This window comes from Cataglyphis hispanica, chromosome 10, assembly GCF_021464435.1.
Source record: "Cataglyphis hispanica isolate Lineage 1 chromosome 10, ULB_Chis1_1.0, whole genome shotgun sequence".
Classification (NCBI taxonomy): domain Eukaryota; kingdom Metazoa; phylum Arthropoda; class Insecta; order Hymenoptera; family Formicidae; genus Cataglyphis; species Cataglyphis hispanica.
In genome coordinates this window covers 2,782,664-2,805,663 of record NC_065963.1, presented here as the reverse complement: position 1 = coordinate 2,805,663, position 23,000 = coordinate 2,782,664, and the positions used below count along the sequence as shown (strand labels likewise).

Genomic DNA, 23,000 nt, shown 5'->3' with positions numbered 1-23,000 from the left:
TTTTTAATTTATATTCGTGTCATAACTCCTTTCCAGACGAGATCTACTTCTAAAAGATATGACACAACAAATGGAATAATTCCTTGGCGTATTTAATGCTGGTCCATGCCAAAGCAGTTGAGCGAAGAAAGGAACGATTACGTTAACTGTATTTGTCAACTAGTTCCCGCGCAACGTGTTCTTCGCCGCCCGGCCGGCCATTCAAGAGAAACCGGTCCAGCAACGAATCTCATCGTCGCGAATGTACCTCAAAACATTGGCGCGCACAGACGGAATCTTTTCAACGGATGACACGTATGAAGAGTCGTTGTACCGAGTACTGACTTCACGGCTAGCGGTGTTGACAGCTGGCGCGTGCTCGTCACGTGCTGCATATAGTAAACGCAATTGTGTCCCTGCGAGTGTTACGCCGAGAAGAAAACTCGAGAAAAAGCTTGTATACAATTTTTAAGATCCATTTTAAATATTAAAAAAAAGTAGTTTTGTATTAAAATTGAATTTTGTATTTTTTTTTTTTTTTTAATGGATTTTATAAATTATTTTTACTTCAGCTTCTAAACTTTTCTATCACAATCTACTAAATTTGAAGCGTTATTGTCTTTGGCATGAAACCGCGTAAAAGAAATAAAAAAAAAAAGGAAATAAGAACAATATTGGGTAAGGAAAAAGACGGAGCCTCGCTCTATTTCTGCCATTCTTTCTGCCCACCCGCGAAGAAGGAAAGCTAGACTTCTCAGGGACTAATAGTGCACAAAGGGTCACCCCAGGAAGGCATTACGAGAAAAAGAGCGCCATTAAAGGCGAGTTTAGGGAGAGATGAAACGACTTTAAGTGCACGCTTAACCTGTGGCAGTTGTTAAGCCAGCGGTTAATCCTTTTCGTCTCCTGCGTAAAAAGGAGGAAAGGATGATGATAATAGCGAGAGAGGTGCAATGCGGCAAAAAAAAAAAAAATAGTAAGTCCACATTATTCGTCCATCTTGAATTTCGTTTCCTTGCCACGAAAGAGATTATTTTTTTCAGACACATAAAAATTTCATCATTACCAATGATCTTATTAAACAAAAGATCGATGATCCCGCAGCTCTCGGAGATATTTATTCGCGTATTTATGGTCACCCCTTATACGCGCGATGCTATGCACCCTTTATGACCTCCTTTATGACGGTCAGGAAGGGGAGGGTTTCTTCTCTCTCTCTCTCTCTCTCTCTCTCTCTCTCTCTCTCTCTCTTTCTTTCACTTGGACCGCTCGGAAAATATACCGATGCGCAAGCTTATCGTGTTTCACAAGGAATTTAACCCGCTTTTTTAGTACGGACAAGTAGCAATGGAATTTATCCTCTATAATATGGCGGATCGTGCGATAAAACATTGGCGAGGATGACACTTCTCCGGCTCTCGGAGGCGCGGGGCTCATTTTTCACAGAATGCCAATGTCGTCGTCGCGCGCATTATCCAGTGCATAGCCCTTAACGATTTACGAAACCTGTCCCAATGGAATATTTCGTCGCCCCCGCCCGAGTATCGTAAGATGTGAATGAGATCGCATCGATGACAGTAACTTGTCAAAGAAAAAAAAATAAATAAATAAAATTTAATAATTAAATTAAAATTGAGGATATTTTTGTGCGTGCGTCCGCAACACACACGTTTCTTTCTATTTTTATATTTTTTTGTAAAATTTACTTGTAGAAAAAATCAACTTCAAATTGATTATACACACATGATATTTCTTTAAATATAATGGGACTCTTATTTTTAATATTCTGTTTTTATAATATATATATATATATATATATATATATATATATATATATATAATTATTTATATTTAATTATATTTATATATGATATATGTTATTTATATTTATATATTTTGCGTTTATGGTCATTATTGTCGACATATGTGTACTATTTTATCAATCCGTTAAAAAAAATAAAAAATAAATATAATATTCCTAGCATATTCTCTTTACATACACAGAGTATCTACTCAAATTTTGTAAAAAAATTTCCTGAAAATTCCTCGACCTTTCAGATATTTTTGTTCAAAATATTCCACATAGAGAATATTAGTCCAGATAAAGAATTTTTAGTGCAATTTTCTAAGTTTTTTTATTTGCATGCTTTTCATTCACACAAAGGGAAAACACAAAGCCACTTAAGTTTCAAGTGCTACATTTACAAGTGTATCGAAAAAAGTAAGTAGCTTTCGTTAAGATAAAAATTTTTACTTTGCACAACATTTTTATTCTTTATCACGAAAAATTAAAATAGAAAATGCATATTCAATATTTTGTGAAGACATTCAATATACATATAAACAGAGATATAAATATATATTTATAATATATTTTAAACACAAAGAGAGAGAGAGAGAGAGAGAGAGGGAATCAAAGAAAGAATTTTTTTTTAAATTCCCTAAGTCTCAATAAAATTCTATGAGAATGTCAAGGTAGATTTTCCAGGTGCAAAAAAATTCCCTGAGAAAATTCCATATATGTTTTTCTAAGGGAGTAGACACCCTGATACATAATAAAATCTATCTTTTATCTTATAAATAATTCAATTCTTTCGTTTCACTTCGACATAAAATTATTAAAAAAATTGACTATTGATACAGTCTGTATTCATCCCGCGCATCACTTCCCCGCGTCATCGGCGCGGTTATTTCGAGGAGCTTTTCCTCCTTCTATCCCCATCTCTCTCGTTTAAGTCGAGCCTCGTTAAGTGCCTCGATAACTTCGACGCGCGAGAACAAGCGAGCCCATGATTGAGCGCGGCGAGAAAGAACCAGTTTACTGACACGGGGCTATCCGCCTCAATTTCCATTCATCGGTCAGAGGAAGGGTAAGGCAAGAGAGAGAAAAAAAACAAGGGAGATAGATAGAGAGAGAGAGAGGAGACGATCGGTCTTGGTTACCGGTAACGGAAGGTCCGCCCTCGTTGGCGCAGCTAATCTAACGCGTCCAGACGATGGCCGTTAGTCGACGTAATCCATCAAGCGGCTCGCTCTTCCGGAAGAGGAGCCACGGCCAGGTCGTCGACGGCATGGACCACCTCTCTCTCTCGAGCAATGAGAGCTCTTTCGCTGGGTTTCCACCAGCTTTTTCGGTCGGTGGATGGTTTCGTCGTTAATTGCGAGGAAGGGCGAAGGATCGGAGTGAGAATGGCTCGCGTGGCGCCCGACAACAGCGGATACAAAGGCGATTATCTTTTCTTTGCGTACCAATGATTAGGGCGATTAAGAAAGGTGGAAGAGTATATATCACGAGGAAATTGTAATATATATTATTATTTGCAAGATCAAAATTTTAATAGCAACAATTAGATTAGGTGAGAAATTAAAGAATATTATTTATTATATTTATTAATATTATTTATCGATTCTCTCATTAATAGAGTTGTGTAAGACTCGAGACAAGACGAATAAATTCGTAAAAATATTGTATTAAATAATAGCTATTGAAAATTTTCGGAAATTTAAATTTTGTCTTGATTTCGAATGAATCTTAGTAGCAAAAATTTTGGCTTGCTTCGATTTTATTAAGAATTTTTATCTAATACTGAACACTTGTTTTAAATAATATTTAATAATATGTATAATCTTTTAATATATAATAATTTAAAACAATTTATTACTGTATTTATGTTTTTCGTTTACTTCTCTAAACACTACACGTGTGTATTTAACGCTAACGAATATATACATATTATACACGTATACAGGGTGTCCCAGGTTAAGTCAATGAAACTTTAGGGTCTTATAAGAAATTGAAATTGGAATAAAAAAGTTTCTATAGACATAGGTCCGGAAACGTTAACGTTTTTAACGCTTCGTTAAAAAGTTATAGCTCTGTGTAAGTAATTATTTATGATCAAAATTTAATAAGAATATTTTTTATTGCAATGTTTGCACTATGACTGTTTACACAAAGACTATCAAAAAGTGATTTTTTTCAAGTTTCTACTTTTTTTTCGTTGATTTAAGCTTATTTTTATTTATTTTTTTTAAACACCTTGTCAGAATTAAATAAAATTAGTGTAATTTAGTTTGTTATTTAATTATCTATCACATTTATTTTGCTACTTTTTTCAAATAAATGAGTCTGGAAGTTATTTTTAAAAATCAAAAAATTTTTTCGAACTTTATTTAATTATAACTTTTTAACGAAGCGTTTCCGGATCTATGTTTATTGGAACTTTTTTGTTTCAAATTCAATTTCCTATGAAACCTTGAAATTTCGATCTGACCCTGTATATGTACACAATATATGTAGTTAAATAATTATCTACAATTTTATATTGTTTATTATTTAAATTTGTTAATATAAACGTATATATTTCATAAATAAAATTTCTTAAGTCTGTATAATGTAGTGATTTTTTCCCATCTAATTTACACACAAACATATATATATTTTAGCTATTTTTAAAAACTAATAATCTTACTCTTGGTATTAATAACTAATTAAAAAAATCTCGTCTCGAATTTCGAGACAAGGACAGGACAACATCATGACTAGTCTTGATATCTCGTGAAAATAAATAAAGACGGAATGGAGAAAGAAGAAGAAAGAATATCTGCCCTCGCTCGACTTTCGCGAAAGGGATCCAATTCTCGCTACGAGAGCGCGTATCTAATTATCGTATCGTTCTTTTTGCGAAGGCGCGAGCGCAGGTATCGCCCACGGATCATCAGTCACGGTTGTTTGCCGCGGAAAACCGTCAGCCCCTTTTTTCCCGCGCCGACGTTTCTCCACCCTCGGCTTTCCACTCCTGAGAATCGTCTTCCGATTCTTGCAAGGCGAGGCGGTTCTAGATAAAAAGCTCCTCTCTCTCTCTCTCTCTCTCGCGCGCGCGCGCGCGAGGCAACCGCGACGTCGCCGTCCTCGTAGTCGTCGTCGCCGAGAGTCGATAATAAATGCAGAGCGATCGCTAGCGCGTCTAACAGCTAACGACCGGAGTTCCAGCTCTTCTATGTAAATCAGCCGTCGTTATCTTTCGTAACGGCGCCGTATCTACTCGCTAACGTTCCCCGTGAGATACAAGATACCCTTGCTGGCTCTCCCTCTTTCCCGCCGCACGGTCGCTTACGCGAAACTTCGATTACAGACGGAAACTGCGGAAAACTTGGTGAATGGACCAAGAGCGAGCGAGCGAGCGGACCGAAGTTACGGCCCCGGGACCCTCCTCCCCTCCCTCGCCCCACCGAGGAATCGGATGAGACGATAAACAGAACAATGGAGGTCTCCGGGTTCCGTGACAGGACACTGATCTTACACGGCGTGTGACTGGAGACAAAGTGCGCCCCGAGTATCCTCTCGGCTTCGCCCGGCCGGTCGTCGCACAATGTACCCTCGTCGCCTTGACTAGGGTACAAACAATTTACTCAAGCGTTATATCCCGAATTACATTTACGTCGTCGGACGCGCGACTATAATGGCAAGTATGCGAGCGTAAGAGCACAGATATGATGTGATAAAAGAACGTAGAGAAGTAATTAATATAGTTGGAAGATAAACGGCGTTTTCAGCTCTATCGAATAAATTTCAGATGTACCGAAAGAGAAATCAGTAAGAAATGGAGAGAATAAAGTTTACGCGTAGAAGATTCAAGATATCTCTTTTCAAGATACGATGCAAGAGGTGCCTACTGTGAGCTTGTCAAAAAATTCGCTAAACATTGTCTGATCTTCCAGATATTTTTATTCAAAACTCCAGGGAAAGAAGATATTTCGAACATTTTTTCGTGCAATTTTCTAAAATTAATTTTTTTATACTTTTATGCGTTTTCTAATATTTTTCAAACGAAGAACAAGTTAAGTTTCAAATGCTAAATTTACAAATAAAAAAAAAAAAATTGAATAACTTTCGTAAAGATAAAAATTTTTTAATTGCGTTAAGAATGCATTAAAAATGAAAATAAAGAATGTATACTGCATATTCAATATTTCGTTAAGACATTGAATATATAAACAGAGATAGATATATTATTTAGATATATTACAATATATTTTAAGCACGGAAAAAAAATTTTTTTTTTCAAATTCTCCGATAATTAATAAATTCCCAATAAAATTCCATAAGAATTCCCTGATTCCTAAATACAAAAAAAAAAAAATTCTCTGAGAATTCAATTTCATATATTTCATATATGAAAAAGATATTTTTTATATTCCATATAAAAAAAAAAAAAAAAGAATAGAAGCAAGAAAAGAGTTAAAAAAAAAAGGTAAAAGAAAATTGACGATAATGAAGATAACGGCATATCTAACGTTGGAAATAAAACACAAGGTAGTTTCGTGTACCGAACGCGACAGGCTAATATCGTACACCGTAATTTATGTCTTGCGAAATGCGTTCTTTATGACCACACGGGGCACAGTAAACGCAGTAACGCGAACGGTGATCATCTTTCTCGGCGAGGTGTAAGTAACGCGTAAATAATGACGGCCGAGAACAATTGCGATCGTTAAAGTTGCGGCAATAAAAGCAGTCTGTCTCTCTCTCTCTCTCTCTTTCTCACCTTCCTTCTCGCAATGTTAAGGAGCTTCGTTGGAAAATATACGTATGCGCACCCGCGGTTTCATTTTGAGTTCAATTCGCCTCGCCGCGATCGTATCCCGATATCCCGGATCGAAATTATCTATCGGCTCGTTCTCAGCGTGCGCGGATGTTATTACGTGTAAATCGAGATTGACAGCGTCAAGGTTCCCTGCGTACCGTGACGTCCGAAGGGATGGAGGCAGGCAAACGCTTCGAGGATTAGTCGTGGCGTTACAATAATCTCATTGTTCACCGCGGGCGTTATTGCACAAGACTCGAATAAAAAAAGAAAAAAAAAAAAAAAAATTTGAAACGGAGGGAAACGTAACCCATATTGTTGAGAGACAATCAAATTTCGCCGTTTTTTGCAGATAAAAAAATATAAAAACAAATAACAAATAAAACACGCAATATAATCCTCAAAATTATTATTTCTATAACTTCTCTCTCTCTCTTTATCTTTTCTCCTCTCTCTCTCTCTTCTCATCAAATAATATTTTGTCAAATAAATATTCCCGTTAATCTCCGCAATACTGGACAAAGCGGCGATATATATTTTTAAGGATCTCCACGATCGGACGTTTTCTCTCTCTCTCTCTCTCTCTCTCGGGACTTTACGGCGCACTGTGCATCACGTGTTAATGCAATTACCGTACTTACTTACGATCAATTTACAGGGAGAAGTAAGGACAAATTGGAAGAGTGAACCATCGCAATCGCGATAAAGTACGCTCCCTTCCTCCCCCCCCTCTCCCTCTCCCTCCTCGTCCCCCTTCTGGATATTTCATCCGCTCTCCGATTTGTCGATTCACGTGTAACGAGATCCTTCTTCTCGAGTATTGCACGACAATTATGTTAAGTAACGAAACTCGTTTAAGGCCGCCGATAGCCGGAGAGCGCGAAGGAGTATTTATATATTTCTACGGGAAAACGCGCGACAATTTTTCTCTCTCCCTCTCTCTCTCTCTCTCTCTCTCTCTCTCTCCCCGCTCGCGAGGTTTTTTTGCCGATAAAATTGATCGTACGTAGCGGACAGAGAATTATCCTGCCGTCGCGGCTACGTTTCCGCGATAACGGGGCCACGCCCGTTACTGCGAGGGAGGAAATGAAAAAGGGGGTTAGCGGGGATGAGGTCAGACTCCATTGGGGAGGGGGGAGAGAGAGAGGAGAGTAAAACGGGGGGTTGAACGCAGTCGGGACGGCGAATCCTGAGAGTTGGCCCGACAATAAAAACGTCGGACATCGGCGCGACTTTCTATAATAAATCGAACGTAAATCGTCCATGTTTTTCACTTAATACAAGTAATTCATAAACGCAACTAATCTTATTTAATATAGTCATAGTAATAATTATCTCTTACAAAACATGATATTAATATTGTTTTCAAGCAAGTATACGTCAACTCCTTTAAATGCAAAATACTTGATAAGAATTTAAATTTGAAATTTAATAAGATTTTAAGTATTTTCTTTAGTTAATTTATTTAATACAGCCATTTTAATATCGTATTTAATATGGCCATTTGAGTTCATAAAGTTAATCTCTTTCGAAATCTGATATTAATTATTTTCTAGCGTATCCAAGCGCGTATATACGCCAACTCCTTCAGATGCAAAATTAAATATTTAAATATTTTTAATAAAGTTTAAATTTAATTTTAAAAAAAGTTAATAACTATTTAAATATTCCTTCAAATTAATTTATTTAATATGACTATTTTAATATCTTATTTAATATGGCCATTTGAGTTCACAAAGTCAATCTCTTTCGAAATCTGATATTAATATTTTCCAAGCAAGTATATATATATATGAACTCCTTTAGATGCAAAATTAAAACTTTTATTTATTTAAAAATTAAATAATATTAATTATTTTCTAGCGTATCCGAGCACGTATATACGTCAACTCCTTCAGATGCGAAATTTAAATATTTTTAATAAAATTTAAATTCAATTTACAAAAAATTTAATAAGTATTTAAATATTCCTTCAAATTAATTTATTTAATATGACTTTTTTAATATCTTATTTAATATGACCATTTGAGTTTACAAAGTTAATCTCTTTCGAAATCTGATATTAATATTTTCCAAGCAAGTATATATATATATATGAACTCCTTTAGATGCAAAATTAAAACTTTTATTTATTTAAAAATTATATACAATATACAGTGTGAAATAGAAAGAGGAGCTATAAAACTTTGTAGCATGTGTGCAACTGATGTACATCACGACGAGCGTAACGTACAATAGAATCCGCGATAAATCAATATCTTTAAAAATGTATAACGCGCGAAGAACGCAAGAAGATGATAAGAGGACGCGGGTTCATTCTGGCCCTCCAAAGTGCATCAACGTACATTGAATGTGTATATTACATGCGGCACTCTCGTTGATACGCCCGCAAAGAACAATAAACAAGACTCGTTTCGCCGCGGCTTACGACCGTCATAAAGGGCGGTCTAGCGTTAAAGCTTCGGTAACAACGTCTCTCTCGATGACACCTGCCCGAGGAAGGGAGCGCGCGCGGCCTAGGAATTAAGAGGAGGCGAACATATATCGCGTCCGGGGATATGATATCTCGAGTCGGTCGTACTCCGAGATAAGGCCGTGCCGCGGCTAGAGTTCATAAATTATTCGATCCGGGAGGATGGAAATAGCGGCGCGAAGATTAGTAAGGATTATTCACCGGCCCTCTCACACCCCTAAAAACCGTATCATTTAGCATCGGTACCTTTGCACGTCTGCCTCGCTTTCGCACACAATTGTCGCGTTCCTCTCCATTACCTCGAGAAGTTCTCCCAACGCGTGGCATCCGCGAAAAGTCACCCAGACATCGCACTCAGATCGTGTAATTATTTCTAGATTTTTTCCCCTTAAAGTTAGATGAGAGAAAAAAATCTATACAATAATAATAATGATAATATAAATAATAATTGCTGCGCCTCGTACTCTTCCCGGTAGACTGCACGTGTTAGACGATTTTCAAACTAACGAGTGAGACAATTATTTCAAGAACAATGGAATTCCGTACGATGTGGTGGTGCAATTTGCGATTACAATTGAACAGGAATACGTACGTGCACGAATATCCATACAATGGCCGCGATCCATTGCGTGTATGTTCGCGTGTGATCTTTAATGTATAATATCGGGGGAACGATGATGACGGGGACTCGGCGAGGAAATTGACGGTGGCGGAAAAGGCGTCTTTTCTCGCGCGTATGAACGAGAAGCGAAATCGATGGAGCGCGAGCGATAAAGACAGACAGAGGCGAGCGGTAGCTCGAGGTAATTGCGAGCGTATTTCGCGAGGCATTTCGCCTTGGCGTTTTGGTCGAGAAAGGATGTAGTTGAGAAACTTTCCAAGAGTAATTAACCCTTATTCGAGCGAGCCCGAGTTCGCTGAACGTCTCATAAAATTTCAACTAAACTTACCATCGCAAATAAACTTCTGCGATTCACGAGAGAAAAAGATCGCGTCTCCGAAGGGATATAAGAGCAATATCGAAATTAACGATAAGGGGATGCGCATCGGAAAATCTATCCCTATCTACGAAGGGAATTTTCAAGAAAATGCGAAGCTCGCGGAATACATATGCATACAGCTGCATCTGACAGTCCCCTCAGAATGACAAATGAGTGATTAAAGGATCTCTTTTGGCTGTATAATAGTAGCAGGAACTGTCAAAAATTAGAAAGAAAAGAAAAAAACATTTCTTATATTTATACTGTTTGAAAAATCAAATAAATCTAGATTATAAAAAAATTTAAGTATCACAAAATAATATGTAAATAGTGAGAGAAAATAGTGATAATTAATATTTTTTTTATTTTGTGACAAAAACTTTTGATCGTGAATATTCCCTGAAATCAACTGCAAGAAACAAAAGAAAAACGAGTAATTTGCAGAGAGAGAGAGAGAGAGAGAGAGAGAGAGAGAGAGAGAGACAGATAATATTTTTCTATAATTTTTGGTAAATAGCTTTTAAACAAGTAAGTGGATCTAAATCAAGTTTAGCAAAAATATTTATTAGTTTTCTTAATATATGTGAAAATTTTTATTTTGTTGGAAATGTTTTTTTCCTTGTCAAAAAATTTTATTTTATTTGTCAATAATTACAATAAGCAATTTTCTATAAGAATCAATAGTAACTGTAAACTTAAATAACCATTAAGAAAATTGTGCTCAGGTTTTGTACAGACATTCAGAAGAACAATTTATTATTTTCAATCTTTTATCAATTTATGACACATAAATCGTAAAAATATAATTCTCCATTTTATTAAAAATCTAATTTATTTTATTAAAATATTTTTGATTAAACTTTTAATTTAATATTTAATATTGTATATTGATTTTAATTAAATTATATTTTTATTGTAATGTTGAAACTTCATATAAATAATTAATTGATCAAAATAATCATATATATTCATATCGTCATTAAAGACATTAATTTAAAAAATTTAGTTAAATAAAAAATAAGAATTATTTTTCTTCAGATTATTCGCTTGTTCCACTGCAAGTCATCGTAATCGAGAACCGATAAGCTCGAGTCGCGGCTGTTGTAAGTCATCGTATTGTCATCCTGTCATCGCGTCACGACACTTTATCCTTTTTTTCCGCCAAGAGATTATATCACTTATCATATTAATGACATACTTGCGGTCTTGTATCGAGGTGTCGGAGCAAAGCGGTATGTAACAATGATGACGGCTCGTGGCTTTTTTTTACGGAACGACGCTTTCGTTCCGACAAGATATCAGTCGCTGATATACCGGTCGGGGAAATAATTAAATCATATTCTTACGCTCCTCAACCGAGCGCGAAACCAATCAATTTGCGTTTCAAACCAGTTCTTCCAGCGCCGAAGAGAACAAAAGAAAAACACATGGCGTTCCCGCGCCTATATTCCGCGAAAGAAATTTCATTAATAGTGAATTTCGCTAACAATACCGACAATAATCAATTTGCAAACTCGTTATAAAAAAAATTCATATGCTTTGTGCGAAAAAAAAGTAAATGAATAAATAGACTTGTCATATGTCAATATCCTTCACTTCAGAATAAAAATCGATTAAATAAAATTTTAACATAATTATATAATTACACAATAACGTAAAATTACATCAAATATTTTTATATTATTATATAAATAATTTTTATTATATATTCTTTTATTATTTTATTTTCATATTATATCAAGTATTCTATTTAAGCGTGCATATCGCGCTTAAATAGAATATTAGCGAACATCTATCGAAGCATTGATATACGCAGATAACGGGAATATTCAGCGATAATATTTCACGCGGTCGGACTGCGTGTACGATTGTGTCTGTAATAATTCGTCGCGCTATCGTTATTTAACTAGATGTATCACCAGGCCGTGAAACGATCGCGGTCGTAATTCACTCGATATTTTATGCGCGGGTGACAAATGGATATTATTTTTTTTTTCTTCTTCGGGATATATTGGAATAATCGCTCGTGCGCCGATATGATTCCCGGCTTTAATACGCGGCGATTAATGACGCGCGATTCGGAAGCGCGTCCGCGAAAACGATCTCGTTTCACGCGTCAGTTTTAACGGGCGAGCACCACCGGTTAGTTAGCTTCCGGTCGTACGGGATCGATAATCGAATAAAATTAATTTTAAAACAAACGTTGCCGGCGCCGCCACGCCTACGGGCTGAATTCAAAATCACCGTGCATTAACTACCCGCTGGTTATCTCAAAAATGACTGCTTTTGCGCTTCGGGTATCGATTATAGCGAGTGAAGGCGGCAAATCAATTGACTTAATGACTCAGCCGGATATCAAATATTACTATCGAACTCTCGACGTGTCGTGGAATAATTTCGCGAAAGGAAAAAAAAAAAGGATGAGAGGCCTGGCCTGTCAGCTGACTTCTTTAAAAAGAACTACCGAACCGTATCGCGAATACAGCACAGAACCGAATAAAATAAACATAAACATTAAACTGTCAGTAAAATTTACTACTCAAATTTCGCAGTGTATTTATGTACCGTGATATTTTTACATTGTCGATAAGATTTTCTTTTTTCTCTTGCTTCGATCATAAAAAGACCGTGGCGCATTCTTGGTCTTGTCGTATCTTTGCAGCAGAAACCTTCCAGCTGTTACATGTTAATGTCGCTTAATGATTTATAAATAAATTGCCGTCGACGTCGTGACTCATCCACAACGGTTGGCTCCGTGCGAAGTCCTTGAGAAAAGTATTAACACCTGCGAGAGCGATCGCAAATGCACGTGGAGTGTTTATCATCTAGAGAATCGCTTACTCGGATTTTGAAGAACGTTTCACCGACGATGAGTCAGTAAGAACCCGATCTCTTTCGCGAGATTTTCTACCGTGATCTCATATAAAGATAATCGGGCGTAGGAAAGAAGAGAAACTCGCCATCACTTCATGTTAACATATTAATCATCGTAAGTGGCATATGTGTTCGCTTATTAACACCGAGAAACAGTGCTTATTTATGTACCGTCTTTCTATGTTCTGATGCATCAGCTGGTAAAATGGCAGATAATGACGGACGTTTAAATTAAGGCGGCTATCAAAAGTAATTTTTTCGCCGCAAAACCTTTCAAACTCATACATCAAAATTACGTAGGTGATTAATAAAAAATACAATTTCATCGAAAATCAGCAAACGGACATAGATATATGTCCATTTGCTGATTTTCGATGAAACTGTACTTTTCATTAATCACATTTGCAATTTAAAATTTTTTTAAATGTGAAATAAAGATTGCAGATTATTTCGTCACATACGAGTACGTAAATTTTTATAACATCAAAAGACTTACCTTTTTCGTCGTGTACAGTTTCCGGCCTTGAAGCAACATATACATTTTCCTCCAACCGTTTGAATTCACGTGCCGCATCCACACCATACTGAATACCTGCGGGCAGTCACCATCCTCCCGTAACAGATAATTCTGCAATGCAAATAAAACATATAATTGCCCCATTTTCAGTCAGAGTATCATTTTAATTGTTTTATCGTGATCGCATCGGCAGGAAGTCACTTACCTTTAACGCGTTCTCAGCATCAATAAATGTACTCCTGTCCTCTCCGCTGGGAAACGCGACCATGTCGGCAGGAAAGAATTGCTGCAAAAGATAAATATCGCCTTTTTTATATTTTATAATAAAGATTGGAAAGTAAAAGTTTTTTAACATTTTTTTGCAAAAATGAAAAAAAAAAATGATTTTAAAAAATTAATATGAGAAAATAAATTTTTCTAAAAAGAGACAGTAAAAGAAATATAAATATAAATTATATGTATTTAATGCAAATAAGAAAAAGACTGAACACCCTCGTGTTTTCTACAAAATTTTTTATGAAAAAAATTTAAATGCCTCGTTTTAAGAATGAAAAATATAAGAAAAAATGTGTATTTAATGATCTGCAAATTTTATTTCAATTTTATATTTAAATTAATAGTATTTTTTGCAAATAAAAATGAACATATCTTCAGAAAAAAATGCTACAAAAAATTAAAAATAAAAATTTTTCTCAAACTTTATAATAAATATTGGAAAATAAAAATTTCTTAGCATTTTTTCAAAAATGGGGAAAATAATCGGAAGAAAAATAAAAAATATACGAGGAAATAAATTTCTCTAAAATATTTCAAAATATTACAGTAAAGAAAATCTCATATTTTACAAATATCTCAAATTCAGGAAATAGTTGAAAAATAATTGAAAAAAGTAAAAATTTTTCCACGGATAAAACACAAGAGGGCTGTATCTTTTTATTAAAAATAGAAATGTTCCGAGAGATTTCCTCGAAGGGCGTTAACTACGATGCTCATTTTCCGAAGTTTAGTTTCTGCGCTCGTTATCCTTTAATTGGCCAATCATCGGCAAACCAAGGCCAAGTTACAAGATTTATGATCCCATGGCTGACTGACTTCCAAGCCACTAATTGATATTGGTTCAAGTAGATACTAATTAGTGAATGTATTTCGTAAACGCCGTTGAATCTCGGCATCAGTGTTATATATTATAATTTTCGTTTTTTTATCAAGATTCAACAAAATCATACCTAACTATAAAACCTCATTCAACTCTATCGCTGTTTACGTCCTCTCGCAATCTCGATGCGTCGAATTTAAAATGATGCTATGCGATTTTAATCCTGTAAAATCCCAGGACACGAACGTTCAATCAATACTACCGAATTCTCCAGACTTTCGTCACTTCCGATATATCCGTGGAAAGCATCCCTCGCGCCATCTTCAAAATCTATCCAAGTTTATCGCCAGATGCACTGCTTGTCGGTAAAGCAGAGCGCGAGCAGAAATTTCGGTAGGTACGCATACCGACACGTTTAGGCGGGTAAATTTTCGTCGGTAATGTCAAAGCTCTGCAGTTATCTCCGAGCCTCTATTAGAGAAACGTGAAAATTTGTACAGAACCACAGCGTACCTTACTAGATCGTCGGTACTTCAAAGCATATCAATCTGATCAATAAATCGTCGGTAAATTACCACGTATAATTCGCCATCCAATTCAGTAAATAATAACGGAGAATGTAAGAGATATTATTTTAATTTTTTACGGATCTTTACATGTGCCTCTTGTAGAAGAAAATTATTTTTATAATCGATTTCTTTAACAAAGCATTTTAATAAAATCATTTATCTTCTTGCTTACCTTAGGATCGACGAATGGTTCGTACTTGAGGAAGTCTTCACTGAAGTAAAACCTCCTCTCATAGCGCGAGGCGAACATTTCCAGTTCTCTATGAACAGCAAGAATGTCCTCATTGTCTTCTAATGTACGCTCTGTAACAAAAGCGTTCATTTCGTCTGTGAGATTACTTGCGAACTATTTCTCGTAATTATATAAATCTAATTTTTATACAATATCAGTTTAAAAATCAGTTTTTTTATTAATTCTTTAACGCATCGTAAATTAACATTCCTACAATTTAACATTCTTTTTTGTCAAGCCTTCTTTCTTTCCATATTTCTATCAAGTCTTTACGATGAGTTTTATATCTACAAATACAGCAGAGCGGTTCTAGTCAAGCGATCAATTTGAAAAACGATTTCGCGGAAAGCATGCTGGTTTAAAATAACGTGACACATTTCGCCCGGAATTCTAAACAAACATTTCATATGAGTCGCGTCTCTGACCTGCACCAAGCTCCTGGAGGTTCGCCCGCTCTATTGATTCTCGGCTGCATTATAGAGCCTTGTGCCGTCTTTACGGCCCCTCCTTCCCCCTCCCCCTCCCCCACCGCGCTCTATGCAAGCGTTATTTCCGATCTTGTTCCGAGAATCGATGTACCATAGAAAAAATTTAGACCATTAAAGTTTTCCCGACACATCAGATTAATCGCAATTTCTATTAATGGCACGCGTATTATTAACAAATAAATCCACCTTTTATACTTTGCGCCAGTATTTTTATAAATAAACTATTCGTCGCACAAGAAATATCAGATCCGATAGGTTGCCGAGTTAAAAATAGCTATCAGTAGAGAAGGCCAGCGATAATCGCAAATTATCCGCTAATCGTTCGTTGTTCCTTATTCATACATTATTTTTGTCTTCGTGTAGTATGAAGAATCCGTCAACAATCCGAATAAACATTCAGTTTATACAAAGTTAGTTTACAAAATGTTTGTATTTCTCTAAAAAAAAAAAAAAAGGAATAACATATATATATGATTCGTAAAGAAACCAACAACAATCTCGCAGATATAATCAATAAATGATAGATATAAATAACAAATAATCATATAAAAGATGATCGCAGGCTTTGAGAGCTCGACGATACAGTACTATTCGCATGATCATGATAAAAAATTATGTATATACTTAAAAGCTCATTGACTGATCCTGAATCATATTCCTAAGAAAATGTATAGAGTGACGGATTTGATTAAAAAATCGCAAAGATAAATAATAAATTATACTCAATAAATAATATATTATACTCAATCGCACATATCAATAGAATAATAATAATAATAATAATGATAATAATAATAATAATAATAATAATAATAATTATTATTATTATTATTATATACATATATACATACCGATTCCCAATTTCGGCCAGATCTCGATTATCGACCAGGCAGCGCCGATTACGTTCCTCTTGACTTTGAGCAACTCGCATAGATCGATTGTTCGCAGATCCTTCTCCACAACCACAGTGGTAAATGAATGATCGTTGTTGTAGAATCGCAATTCTTCCTAGTTAAAGAAACATTTAAAATAGGTAATAACCTATACATAATTTATTCCTCAAATGAACTTAAATAAATTAAATTAATTTTAATTTATAGCCAACCTTATTTGATCAATTGTGTATAAATAATATCTCTCTTGTGTCCCTATTAATTTTCAACATTTGACAGCATTATAAATAAATTATGAATATTTAGATATAATTTATATTAATAGTCAAATTTATTATATGAATTACTATGAATGAACTGAAATGATAATAATAAACTATTGTTTTATAAGGCGAGAGAAATTGGGTTAAATATAAAACACTTTAATTACTCCACGATGATGCCTACATAAATATTATCTTTTTTTTCCTCTTTTTATCAAGCTTATTATTATAAAATCCATTATGATATAAATCGTGTATCTAAATTTACTTGCACGATTTTTCCTCAGCTCAAGGTTAGTCAGTCAAGTATTTAAACATGAAAAAATTGACATGACGCAAACCTGTCTCTCACTGTCGATCAAATCCTGGTTACCTCTCCGACTCCTACGCATCGGGCTGCTACTGAGTTCGAAGATTGTGAGATTGGAGCCGAGCCTTTCGTAACTTGTAGACCGACCGACTGCCCGATTGTTCGGCAGCGTGGAGCCGTCGATGCAGGAGCACATCTTCGGGAACCAATCTGTAAAAGCCCAAGGAAAAGCTGCAGAAAAATTATCGATACGGTGCATCGCGGTCGGCAAACCAAAGGCAAACAAGTCACACGACTAAAAAATCGGAAAAAATCGCTAAATCTACTATATATATATATATATATATATATATATATATATAATTTATATATAATATATATATAAAAATTACATATATTTATATGTATAAAAATTACATATAAAATTACATATATATATATATATATATAAAAATTTTATATATAATATATATATAAAATTACATATGCACATATACATATATACATACATAATATATATGTAAATATATATTCATATGTATGTATATATGCATATATTTATATATAATATTTATATATATGTATATATATGTATATATATATATGTATATATAAATATTGTAAAGAGAGCGCGCGAGCCCGCTGTACTAAAATCTATTTTACAACTTAGGCTTCGCAGGAATGGGAGAGGAAGGGGGGGAGAGGGGGAATCTACCTACGGAATAGAGCCACTACATTATCAGTGAATAAACGTGGGCTCCTCTCGTTTTAAGAAACACAGAGAGCAAGTAAAGAAGGTTGAAAAAAACATTACGGGCAAAATGTAACGTCGTGCTACAAGATCGTAGCGGATTTCGGGCGTGTTTCCATCGAATGCAATAACCATGTGTTTGAATAATACCGAAGGCACAAGAGGATAAAAGATAGATAATAAATAATTGTATGCGCTATGGCATTTCGAAAGTACATTGTCATGCGTGCGGGCGCATTTTATGCAGAGAAATTGCAACCCCGAATATATTTACGTCTCGCGGACCTTTTTGACCGCGATTTTTGTCGACATTCGACGCTGGTTTTTTTTTTTTTTTTTTTCCTTCTTTAAACTGATGGTAATACGTCAAACGCGATAAAGTTTTGAGAATGCTTAACAAGAAAACCAGCGAAAATATTTATGTACAATGCTAATGCGGAGAATCGCCATAAGCAGCAGTCAAGACAGAGACTAGAGATGACCTTTGTATATCCTGTATGTGTTTAGGTCAAGTTTCTAATGTGAACTGTTGGACGATCGAATGTCTCGCGAAATACCAATGTTGCAAGGCTGAATCTCGGTCTATTTTGATCTCCCATCCCTCATCTTTCACTCAATCATAGTCTATATTGCCGTCGCAATTTGTACAAATTAATCGATTATTTATATTATGCGAAATAAAGAGATTCCACGTAATTATTTTCAATTCTTTTAGATTTTGAACTTGTTTGTAAACTGAAGAGTCCATAAGAAGAAAACTTATTTTACATACTTTAATGAATAAATCAGCAGCACTTTAATGAATAAATCAAAAGTTTCTATTAAATCTTCTTCCAATAAAAATGATTTAATTCTTCAACACAGATATTTTACACAAAATTTATTTATTTTGAAGTTTATTGTATTCTTTTGATTCAATAATGAATAATTACAGACAAATATTTTTTATGTATTACAATCAGATATAAATATAAATTTCATATATTTAATGCAAATGAAAAAAAAACTAAATACCCTCGTGTTTTCTGCAAAATTTTTTATGATAAATTAATTTAGTATTAAAATATATATATTTAATTGCCTCGTTTCAAATGTGAAAAAATGTAAGAAAAAGTGTATTTAACCATTTCCAATTTTGTGTTTAAATCAACGATACTGATTTATAAATATATATTATTGGCCATTGATTTAAATATCTTATAAAAAAAATATCCTGTTCCTTCAGGATCAGTTCATTTCTCAGCATCTTTCTTTATAATGTTTTGTGTGGAATATCTCAGATTTATTTTTATATGATTAATTTTTTTACGCGGTTCTCTTCATTCGTACAATACGCGTTTGCGACTTAATCGAAGGGGACCCTCCTCCGGCCGGATCGAACACGCAAAAGTCCTCGTAGCGAAGATATCTTGAAGCAGTGAGTAGCGCTTTAATAAACTGCTCGTCTGTCCCGTATCCGGAGTCATGACGATGCACCAGTAACGAAAGCCCACATGTATATGTATGACAGCGGCACCGATACTCGACGTACATATTCATCCAATTCGCTCGTCGTGGATTAACAATCGTTTTTCACGAACCAAACGACGAAAAAGAAGAGAGTAAAGAAAGATATATCAACGGCAAAACTAGTAAACACGAATAGAATTCAAAGATTCCTGATCTCTATCTATTTATCTGATTAATAAATTCTTTCTTCCCTCTCCTTCCTTTTTCATAAATTAAAAATTCGACTGTAATCTCAATATGTCAAGAATAGCAAATGAATAATAAGTAAATAAATAGAAAGTCAACAAGAACATATATATATAGTGTCTCATTTTATTTTTGTTAGTCAAATATCTCGATATTACTTAGAAGAAAATGTTTCTTCTAAAACTATAACACTGTAATAAAGTATTTTGGAAAGCTCTCGAGATAAGCTACAAGAATGCAATGAAAAATAGGGAGTTCCATTTAAGAAACTGAAGGTGACCTTCACGTGACCTTCAAATGACTATCCAAGATCGAACCAATAACACCATCTTATATTCCCCTTAAAATCATACAACTTCTGTCGGAAACATTTTCTTCTCTGTGATATCGAGATTTTGACTGACAAAAACAAAACAAGGCACCCTGTATATATAAAATAATTTTTTCATTAAACATTTAATATTAAAACAAATATTTACATCATTCGTGGAAAAGAGATCAACTGTAATCGAGCCATGAATTTTTCAAAGAATATTTATCACGAGACAATAAGAATGTAAATTGTTTTGTGCATATCATTTGCAATGTTTAAAATTATTTGCCGATAACAATCAATGGAAAATCACTTACGAGTTCATTAATGTTGCAATTGAAGTCTGTGCCTTTACACTTCGACTTTCATCGAGTCAGCCTTTCCGTTAAAGGTAAATCCAACTCAAATCTATCATCAAATAAACGTTTAATGTCATTCCATATCCGATCGATTGCTATTAATATTTTGATCTCAAATACTACTAAAATTACTTAGAGAGAAATTATTTATCTTTCAATCAGAATTTATTCTCGTTACTATTTATATACATATATAACATTACTTTGTGCAATATTTATGTAATATCATAATTTTTTTTATAAAAGTTTACTTTCAGAGGGATATATTGATTTGAGTTTCCAGTTTGAAATAAAATTGTAACGAATAAAATTTAACAAAAATAATATAATATTGCGTAGAATATTTTTTGTATTCCTTATGTATTATATTTTTGAATAAATCGCGAAAAGAATCTCTGTCGTAGATTACGAGAACGTCGGAAGCATAGTCTGTAAACTGTAACAGGGACCGAGTGCAAGAGCAGACTCGCGAATTAGCGGGCCACGTTGACCGTTTATTACGGCAATTAATTAACCCGCAATCGCCCGGTATGCGGTATGCAAATGCGCGAAGCGCGTAATGTGAGCATCGCCAATTGCAGTTGCCTCCGCGCGACATTTTCGGAGATTGCACGAATGAAATCAGCGGATAACATCCGGTAAATTCGCCAATACTCAATTTTTACACTTTAATTTTATTACTTCTTATACTTTGAATTAAAAAATAAAGACTGTAATCATAGTGACGAGATATTTCTATCTTTTTTTTTTTTATAGATTGTAATATTTTTTTAATCAAATTAATTAAAATGAATTAATTTATTAAAATGAACAAATCGATTAAAATGAATTAAAGTGAATTAATTTGACTAATATTGTAAATTCATTTACTTCTCGTTCAAGCAACGTGACTACTGGAAAATAGAAAATTTTTACTGAGATGCGCGAGAGCACGCTCTCTTTCTTTCTTCATAAAAAGAAGATGCATGTATCGGAGAATAAGATCTGGATAATTATCTGGGAATTAAGAAAAAAATACACTTCTTCAAGAAAGGTATACAGATTCCCTTCTTAATTCCAAGCTATACATGTGCAAATTTCAATCTATAGTAACGCAGATCACGAGTTTCACAACCGTGATCGGAACCTTGGCCTACTCGCGCCTCTATCTACTAATATGTACATATATATAATTATTTTAACCCGTTTCGCTATTTTACTGCCCTTTTGTAACAATCTGGCTATTGTTATATATATCCATATCCGTAACCCTAATCTCTGCTTTTACGGACACATCTAATTTTGCGAAGAACGGCAGAAAACATTAACGCCGCACCTTTCAACTTTTCTGTATACAGAGTGTTTCTAAATAAATGCAAACAATTTTACATGATTTTCTGTTGAAAATTAAGGGGAATCTTCTATATAAAATAATATACACCTATATTCCTCCCTGAGGAGTCACATTCTTCCAAAGGAGGGATGTAAAAATTAAAAAAAATTTTTTTTTTCAAATTTTGGATAAGTTAATAGAAAAATGAAATTTGTTGGACATTTTCCACTAGTAGAAAGGATACTTATTAATATTTTTTTAATCATAAAGTATCGTTATAAGGAAATGAAATAACAATCCCTATTCAATTTTTTATTAGAATTTTTTAATAGAATGTCATTTAAAATCATTTAAAAAATATACGTTGGACAACTTGATTTCTTTAAAAACTTCTTTATTTCTTTTATTTTTTTTCGTAAAATCAGTAGTTTTCAAGAAAAAAAATAACACATTATTATGCACCTAAATGATCCAAGTTTTGAGTTGCGAAAAGTTGAATTTTAGAATAAAATAAAAAAACGAGTAAAGCAAAATTATAGCAAACATTGAAAAAATGAATTCTAACATGTCCAAAATTTGAAAAAAAAAAAAAAAAAATCAAATATTAATTTTGACCTCCCTTTTTAGCGAAGTGTAACTCCTCAGTAAGGAATATAGGAGTATATGTTTATATGAAACTTCCCTTAATTTTCGACAAAGAATTGCCTCCTAAATTTGTTCTTATTTAGAAACACCCTGTATTTCTCCTAGCATTGTTACATTTCTCAATGGATTAAATGTTATCTGTAAAAAATCAAAAATTTAAATGTAACGTATATTTTGCCAACAAAAGTGACCTGCGATTAATTGATCCCTACTTATATATATCTGCTTGTCAGCGAACAGTTTCCGTTGCTTTGTAAATCGAACTGAAATAATTTCGTTGGTGAAAGTTATTTGTGTGGAAGTTGCGGGAGAATATTTCGTTTTCTCTTCTCGAGAGAGAGAGAGAGAGAGAGAGAGAGAGAGAGAGAGAGAGAGAGAGAGAGTGTGAGAGAGAGTGTGTGTGTCTTAAGTGTCAGAATTCCGAGTGTCTATATTTACAAAGTAACGGATCCCTAATCACCGTTGTTAAGGTGATAACACGTTATCTGATGTCGATATCGTAAAGGAGCTTTAGACACTTCGGCCTGACGTTTCCCTCAGTCATGCTCGCTCGTAAGTTACATGGTATGCGAGCATCTACCTGTCACGATGACGAAACCAGGTCGTCCATAAGCATACCATAAGCCGGAACGTGCGCAGTCGCACTCCAGAAAAATAACAGGCA

General features: G+C 34.4%; 1 protein-coding gene across 7 annotated transcripts in view; it reads right to left on the bottom strand.

Annotated features, from left to right (window-relative positions):
• Positions 1–23,000, bottom strand: part of LOC126852534 (growth factor receptor-bound protein 14-like) — a 293,126-nt gene that overhangs the window by 182,404 nt on the left and 87,722 nt on the right. For all 7 annotated transcript variants that reach the window (XM_050597430.1, XM_050597431.1, XM_050597433.1 and 4 more), the window contains exons 3-7: positions 17,293–17,471; positions 16,647–16,803; positions 15,248–15,378; positions 13,616–13,696; positions 13,390–13,521 (exon numbers count right to left, since the gene is read on the bottom strand). In XM_050597430.1, coding sequence (XP_050453387.1) covers positions 13,390–13,521; positions 13,616–13,696; positions 15,248–15,378; positions 16,647–16,803; positions 17,293–17,471 — 680 coding nt within the window. The remainder of the gene's footprint in view (positions 1–13,389; positions 13,522–13,615; positions 13,697–15,247; positions 15,379–16,646; positions 16,804–17,292; positions 17,472–23,000) is intronic.